The sequence below is a fragment of the Erpetoichthys calabaricus genome, chromosome 8, assembly GCF_900747795.2.
Source record: "Erpetoichthys calabaricus chromosome 8, fErpCal1.3, whole genome shotgun sequence".
Lineage (NCBI taxonomy): Eukaryota > Metazoa > Chordata > Cladistia > Polypteriformes > Polypteridae > Erpetoichthys > Erpetoichthys calabaricus.
The window spans coordinates 115,068,724-115,077,450 of record NC_041401.2 but is presented as its reverse complement, the minus strand read 5'-3'; the positions used below and the strand labels follow the sequence as shown (position 1 = coordinate 115,077,450).

General features: G+C 35.9%; 1 protein-coding gene across 1 annotated transcript in view; it reads right to left on the bottom strand.

The window, feature by feature from the left end:
- Positions 1 to 2,210: 2,210 nt before the first annotated feature.
- The window catches only part of vil1 (villin 1), a 108,871-nt gene continuing 102,354 nt past the window's right edge, over positions 2,211 to 8,727 (bottom strand). The window contains exon 20 of the mRNA XM_028807317.2: positions 2,211 to 2,518. Coding sequence (XP_028663150.2) covers positions 2,405 to 2,518 — 114 coding nt within the window. The 3' untranslated portion in view covers positions 2,211 to 2,404. The remainder of the gene's footprint in view (positions 2,519 to 8,727) is intronic.

The following is an 8,727-nucleotide window of genomic DNA, read 5'->3' as shown; positions in this document are numbered from 1 at the left end:
GAACTTTGCTTGTACTCATACAACATATTTTGTGAAGGCTGCTGTGCTGTGTCTTTATTTATATTTTTTTTTCACAGATGAAACCAATTATTAGTGTCATCATCTGTATCCTTTTTAGTGTTCCACTGTGTCTTTTTTATCTTTTTACAAATTATTGTATCACAGATGAATTGGTGCATGTAGTTAAAAATATTTACAAAAGTAAGTGAACCTTTACTTTAGCTGTAATGGTTTTTAAAATATAAATTTTAATTATTGCATTCTTTAATTATATCTAGGGCATAAGTTGATCATTTAAAACCTGATCACTAATACATTTTAAACAAAGAGCTGCCAAAATATAAAACTCATGAAGAAATAATCAAACATTATTATTATAAAGATGTTTTTAGAAAATTTAAACAATCTTTATTGTTGTGGCTTGAACAATTTGTTTGGCTAGCGTTCTCTAAATGTTTAATGTAACGTTTTAAATTTTTCGAATAAATATCCTTCAACTTGAACTTTTTAACTTTTATTTTGTTTAAAAAAATTAAGCATTGGGCGGCACAATGGCGCAGTGGTAGCGCTGCTGCCTCGCAGTAAGGAGACCTGGGTTCGTTTCCCGGGTCCTCCCTGAGTGGAGTTTGCATGTTCTCCCCGTGTCTGTGTGGGTTTCCTCTGGGTACTTCGATTTCCTCCCACAGTCCAAAGACATGCAGGTTAGGTGCATTGGTGATTCTTAATTGTCCCTAGTGTGTGCTTGGTGTGTAGGTGTGTGTGTGCCTTGCGGTGGGCTGGCGCCCTGCCCGGGGTTTGTTTTCCTGCCTTGCGTCCTGCGTTGGCTGGGATTGGCTCCAGCAGACGCCCCCATGACCCTGTAGTTAGGATATAGCGGGTTGGATAATGGATGGATGAAATTAAGCATTGATTATTTTTTTAATTTATCAATAGCAAAAAATTTGGCAATGAGAAATGGAAAACATGGTTCTTCGTATCTTTTCAAACTATTCATAAATATAAAACAACCAATTAGCGGTTCCTTATGAATTATCCTATTTAAACAACTAAATAAACCAATTGCTTCAGAAGGTACGTGGCTGAGCAGAGTTTACTTGTGTAATTAAGATGTTTCAAATGATTTAGGCTGAATGCAGCTACTTCACCAGTTCTGGTGAGTCCCACTCAGGGTTTAGCATAGGTTCTAACAAAAATGCAATAATCAAAACACAGAAATGTTGAAATCTGAAATAAGGTGACACAGAAATGTTGAAATCTGAAATAAGGTGATTAAAAGACATGAAAAATCTACCAAAGCATAGTAAAGTCAATAATACTGAAGTAGAGAAAAGATGAGACAATTGTATTAATATTGGGATTATGTTCTATTCTTTTATTATGTTATAGCCTTTAAAAATGAGTCTATAGTTAGAGAGGTCCTGAAGACTTTGTCGCTACAATAAGGAAATAACTATCTCCACAGCTGTGACATCAGAAATTGTAAATGCACCAATGATTTTTGGTTGTAAGTTTTACCAACAGTCAAGTGCAGTGATAGCAGTCTTGCAAACATTGTACTCAACTTTGGTGGTAACGTTGGAGTTATATTCTTAAATAAAGCTTTCGGTGTACATTTCCATCCTCAACCCTGGTTATAAGCTATATAGTGACTGAAACAATTACATTCTTGGTACAAGTGACAAAAAATCATGTTCTTCTGCAAGGCTAACTCCCTGTGACAGGTTGAGGAGCTCAGCAGTAGAGTTGGAGTGCTGCTTCTCTGGATTGAGCAGAGCCTGCTGAGTTGGTTTGGCCACATAGTGATAATGCCCACTTACTTTACTGTCTCACACAGAGATGAATCGGGCATGGCCCACTAAGAGCAGATACAGGTGCAGATTTGTTGTGTGCTGGAAATATTATGTCTCACACTTGGAAGAAGCTTGAGGCTTTTGCTTAAGATAGGATGAACTGGTCTACCCAGAGTAATACTCACCAGAATAAGCAAACGAAAGAAGAAGTGACATGAAGAGCTACTGTAGACCGAACTGTAATGACTCAAGTCTTGAAGCTATATTTGATAAATATTCACTCAGGACTGAATATATAAAATTTAATCTGTTGTTTTTTTTTTAGTTTCAATATAATCATAATGATATAAAATTCCAATTACAATGTAATTGTAACTTAATTATTAGAATATCTTGTGAAAAGCACAAAAGGATAATCACTTGTTTTAATAGTTGTATGAAACTTTCTATTTTTATTATGTTCAACCTTCTTTAAAAGTAAGCAGATGGATATTAATTCAGAGTCAAATATGTTACAAAATTTAGCCACGTAATAATATTCTTCCATTTATTGTGAGTCTGCAAACTGTTTCAAGATGTAAAGACAGAAAGAGCAAGAAAAAACAAACATTCTTCTAGAAAAGACCATTCGCTTTTTTCAAATTTTGCTGTCTCCAAAGAGGTAAAGCATAGAAATTGGAGCGAGTCATTCCCAAAGTTTCCACGAAATCTTCATTTGATAGATACTCCTGAAATAAGATAAAAATGAAATTATTTTAGATATCATCAGATAACCCATATTTCATTTCTATTATGGGTTTATTCACTAAAAAATGATGAGAACAATTCCAGAAAAAAAAAGTTTCCTTAAAACTTTAGGTTGCAGTGTCCATTATAAACATTTTTAAAGAGTAAATAATTTGAAGTTCATTTAATAAAATTAATCAGAAATGCATAACAATATGCTCAGCAGTGCACTGTTTGTCAAGAATGTTATTCTTGAATAGACCTGTTCTTCTTAATAATCAGTAAATACACCATCATATCCATCCTTCCATCCATTGTCCAACCCGCTGAATCCAAACACAGGGTTACGGGGGTCTGCTGGAGCCAATCCCAGCCAGCACAGGGTGCAAGGCAGGAACCAATCCCAGGCAGGGCGCCAACCCACCACAGGACACACACACAGAACAATTTAGGATTACCAATGCACCTAACCTGCATGTCTTTGGACTCTGGGAGGAAACCGGAGCACCCGGAGGAAACCCATGCAGACATGGGGAGAACATGCAAACTCCATGCAGGGAGGTCCCGGGAAGCGATCCCAGGTCTCCTAACTGCAAGGCAGCAGCACTATCACTGCGCCACCGTGCCACCCACACCATCATATATCAGATTTAATGAAATATGTATCATATAATTCTAAGACAATAAATGTGAACATTTTTAGTTTCCTGCCTTATGCATAGCATTAAGGGAATATGGTATTTGTATCACATTTTCTTTATTTAGTCAAATAAATTTAACCTGTTGTACTCTAAATGAGACAATTTGGCCAATGATCTATCATAATATTTTTGTGGACATCATAGGAAGGTCTCTACAGCTATTTTTGAAAATGTGCAGAAGCATGTATTGCCATTCTTTAAGATATTGATTCCTTGCGTTGTGGTATACAGTATTAACATATAGAATGAAATGTTGAGACCTTCTGTATATTTTGTATTTTGAAAAGACAACCTAATGTTATAATTTATTTAAAGACAGAATATTTTGAAATCTCAAGAAATCATTTTTGAAACCACAGAAAAATAAAAGCTGACAAACACAACACTATCAATGTCTGTGTAATTCAGCATAGCTAATTTTATTCTGCAATAACATATGGCTAGGATGGATTCATTGTGTTGATTTATACTTGAGTTGTGCCTAAATTGGTGAAGATAATGCAAATTCTGGTTTGTTTCTGTATTGTGCTGGTGTATTCTAATGATAGTACTACCCACATCTATGTTTCTTTATTTCTTCTTCCTTTACACTTCAGAATAAACACGAGTAGACCATTGACAGGAACCTCTTTCTTTTTTTTTTCTTTTGAAAATGAATAAAAAACAGACCCAGACTTCTGCGTATGGAACGTCACTGCTCACACACTCTTTCACACTTCCTTAATGTGCTAAAAAGGTGACTGTTTACCCAGAAACATATTTGAATATTATACAGTACAAACCTGTATTCAGACATTTAACCTTACATTGTCATTTCCTTTGCCCCAAAGAAATATCCTCATTTATGAAATTAATATTTCAGAACTAGAAAACTAAACACTGTAATATTAATTATGTTATTAATTATGGAAAGAAATATTGAGCCAAATTATTTGATAGGTCGAGCAGAAGCTGAAAGAGAAATAAGTTCTCCCAGCAATGCCTGCTGTTGCAGCATACAAGGTTGAAGATCTTGGCTCTCGCATGTATGCATTGATTTCAATGGCAGCTGTTGTGAACTTTGCTCTGTAGGGCCCATGAGGTGGTGTGTTGGTGCTTCCTGTCTTTGACTGTCACCTGACCCAATGATATAATGAAGGTGGGGGTAAAAATCCAGATAAAGCAGTGGAAGGAGGTTGTACAGAATCTAAAGGATATGGACTCTTATTTGATTTAAATAGTCCCATGAAGAGGAAATGTGGCTTTAGACAATGCTTGTAATGAATAATTTTTGGTTTTGGAGTTTATTTGTGACAAATTTTAAAGTTCACATGACATGTAATACTAAAGGGTCCTTTTATCGGTGAGCAAGTTTATTGTGCTTTTGTGTTGGCTCATCAATAAGTACCAGATCCCTTGCTGTATAAAGAAATGACTTTTCGTATCTATCATAATAAGCATTTTGTTCAGACCCGACTCTTTCACTAAATCTGGAAACTTACTAGAAAGCCTGTTGCAACCTCTGTTTTACAGATGCTGCATATGGAACTGGAGTACCAGGACATGGTGAACCTACAGAGCTGATGTCCTGGGAGAGGATATGAAGTGTTATCCTTGCTTTTCTGCCATTGGTCAAATAAAATGAGGTAAAACCAGTACTTCCATGTTTACTGGTATTATAGGCCATTTCAATGAGATGGAGGTTATCATCTCGCATTTATTGAATAACTACTTGGCAACTTCATCTTTTAATGTCCAATTAAAATGCTCAACAACTCCATCACATTGTGCAAGATATGGAGATGTGCAAAATTTATGGATTGATAAGAAATGTCAAAAGTTATTGATCAGATTCAGATTCAGATTCAGATTACTGGTCTGAATGTAATGTTTGTTTAATTTATCATTCAATGAATACTCCATGCCACAGATTAGTCATTTTGATGTTTAAGTGGATATAGGTTAACAAAGTTTGTATAAAGGTCCATTACCACTAAAACATAGCAATTACCTTTCAAAGATGTGCAAAGGATTTAATGGTGTCATTGGCACTAAAGGTGCCTGGCGTCGAGGAACAGGAGAACTGCAAGACTGACAAGCTGGACACTTTAGCAAAAATGGAAAATGGCAGAAGACATAAAGGGTGAGTAAAAAAAAAAATATATTAGTCCCCTGTACCAGTGTCTTTGAAAAGGAATAATGTCCAGATGTAGGATGGCGATGAACATGAACATTCTGTAAAATCTCTTGAATCAATGTCTTTAGAATGAGAATTTATAATATCTCACTTTTAGGGAGTGTATGGTAACTTGTATGGCACAAAAGGCTATCCTTTATAGTTAGACGATTAAACTAAGTCCACATTTTCCTGAGGTATCATGATGAATGCCATAATCTGCACCATTGTGGTTTAGTCTGGCATTGCATCCATTTAAAACAATTTGCAAATTGGGATCAGAATGTTGCAATGTGGCAATATCCCATGTAGACTGAATATGCACCATGTTCAGGTCTGTCTGTGTTACATCTTTTAAAATCAGATGACCTAGGAATGTCATTGTGGACTGTGCACTGTGGTAATTAAATGGTTTAAGCTTTAATCCTTCAGAACGAAAACTTTGAAAAACTTCACTTAGGTGTTTGTTGATGTTGTGCAAAATCAACACTGTGAATGATTACGTCCTCCCAATATATTAGGCAAAAGCTCCAATGAAATCCACTCAAAACAAGCTCCATGAGGCGCTGAAAACTTGGTGGTGCATTGCAGATGCTCATTGGCGTGACACAAAATTGATGCAAGCCAGACCTATAGAAAAGGTGTTTTTGCTTTGTACCCTCCTCCACCATAACCTATCATCTATGGGAGGGGGAGTGAAAGGTTTGGATTTGTCCAAAATTTCGATCTCATGTTTTCAACAGATCTCGATGTTTTAGGGTTCCCTGTCACCAAAAACATAGATATCTCATTGATGGGTGTGTGTCTGTGTATCACAGTTTCTTCATAATGGTCCAGAGCTAAAATGGCTGGACAGAAAAATACCATATTAATACCAAAAGAGTCAAACCTTAAGCCAGTTATGACATGAAGATGTGCTGATTAGTTTTTGAACCAAACTGTGCCAGAGAAAGAGGCACTCTAGAAGAAACCTCAAATTCCGTAATTGTGCAATTAATTATGAATTCTTCTTGTCAATTGCTATCGTAATGACCTAATTGTATGATCAGAAAGATCAGCATCAGAGCATAAAATAATTACTGAAATGTTATAGAATAGTTTGTGTAGCTTGGATCCTAGGGTGCAAAGCCTATTGATGCTCACGTCTGAATTTTTTTCCCTTGTCACTCAGATTAAGATGGACTTCCCAGTGTCAAGATGTAAGACCATTGGTGGTGAGAATAACTGCCCCTGAAAGTCTGTTTATAGTATCATCAATACATGGAAGAGGATGTGAGTCCTTAATTGTTACATCATTTAGTTTTCTGTAATTGATGCAAAAGCAGCGCATCCCATGTCTTTTTATTCTTCCAAAAATGCCACTATCCAATAGTTCATTCTGCCTGCAAAACAAATTGTTTAGTTGCTGAGGTGTGATATATGCATAACTTGATTGAGAGACCAGAGCCTGTTTGAATCTGATGTTCTGTTCATGTATGTCTTATCGTAATCACAATCATGCCTGCCAATGATATCAGAACATTCTTCAAGGAGAAGGATTTAGCTGATGATTTTTTTCTTCAAAGTTTAGACATGAAGTGTCAACATTTAGTGAAGGTGTAGCACTTTGGGGATAGCCACTCAGCAACTGATGAAACAATTTAAAATTTCTCATCAGAGCAGTCTGTGATGGGAGTGAAAATATCCAAAACAATGTCCTTTAGTTATATTTATAGGAGATGAAAAAGTATTGATCACTTGGACGGAAGGCAAATTGTTGCAGGCTGTTAGTGCTTTAGCAACAGCTATTCATTTAATACTTGGTGCTCCAGAAGGAAATCCCAGCCCAAAACAACTGGAAACCTTGCAGTGCATGCAACAGGGAACATCAAATGAATAATTTAATTGGCCACATATAGTTGCGCTTTCAGGATGCTAAACCTATCAAGAAGGTGTCCACTCACTGAATATGCAAAGACAAATGATTTTAAGGACTGTGACTTAACCATAGAATTAATAAGATCTCCAATGGTTTGCTAACTTTTCGAAGTCGAGCAATCACGTTGGTTGGTAATGTTTCAATATACTGTGTATGTCTGAAAATGGAGGCAAAACAGGCTTTCATCCCATAGTCATTCTTTACTTTTCTAATAGGAAAACACAGCCCAATATAATCTTGCTGTACCAAAACTAAATGAAGATGCATCTAACCCTAGTTCTAGCCTCATAATTCACAAGATAAACAATTCAACCCTTTTGCCTGTAAATGGAGTAGGAAGATCAACAGAGAAATGGAGTCCTTGCGGTACAGCATCTACTGCTGCTAGCTGTGAGTTTTCACCGCACTGCTGTTCATCAGCGATCATGGTTTGATTGTTGTCATTTCAAATATTATTTGCAGACTTTGAATAAAACTGTACTTAAGGCCCTAATTACTAGACACAGCTCAAGACGATGTACAATGATTCCTGTTTTTTCTATCTTGTGTTTATTCAAAACCACCGCTGCCACCAGTGTACACTAATAATAGTGCTACTCACATTTAGGGTTCTTTATTTATTCCAAAGTGTAGGGGAAGAAGAAATACACACAGAGTGGGCCATTGGCAGGAATCTCTTTTTCTTGATTAATTTTCAAAAGAAGCAAAAAAGAGAATCAGACTTCTATGTACTAAACACCACTCCTCACACACTCTTTTTTGCTTCCCTCTTCCTTAACACGCCAGAAAGGTGACTGCTTACCCGGAAACATATTTGAATATTATACAGTACAAATTCCTAGGCATTGAAATACTTAAGTATAAGACAAGTGCATCACTTATTAATGCTTTTTAAGATCAAAATGAAATGCTCACAAGTAATTTTACCAGTGTAGCGAAGCTTAATATGTCACAATGCACAGAGATTATTTAGCACTTTTATGATTCTTTCTGTTTTTGAGACAAAAAGAAGTCTTTGTTATCTAACATTATTAGACTGATAAATGCATTGTAGGTAATTCCTAATCTAAAGTATTACCTAACATGCAACATTATTAAGTGAAGCAAGCCATTTGTGGCAATTTAATTTGCATAAAATTAAACCTTCTCATATGCTTCACTTGTACTCACAGAATTTGTCCACTCTTTCAAACTTAACAATATTGTTAAATTTAATGAACAAATCTTGCATAACATCATTGTATATTTATAATTAAAGCTATTTCAAATACGGCCAGTCGTTCTACATTCTATTCTAAGGTTACATATATGATCAGTGATGCAGGGCGCTGGTCTTTATACTAAATTTATTTGTTTAAAATGAATCCGATAATACAACCATGTTCAAATTGTCCTGAATGTTGCAATTGAGCAGAACAGTCAGAGGACGCTGACAAC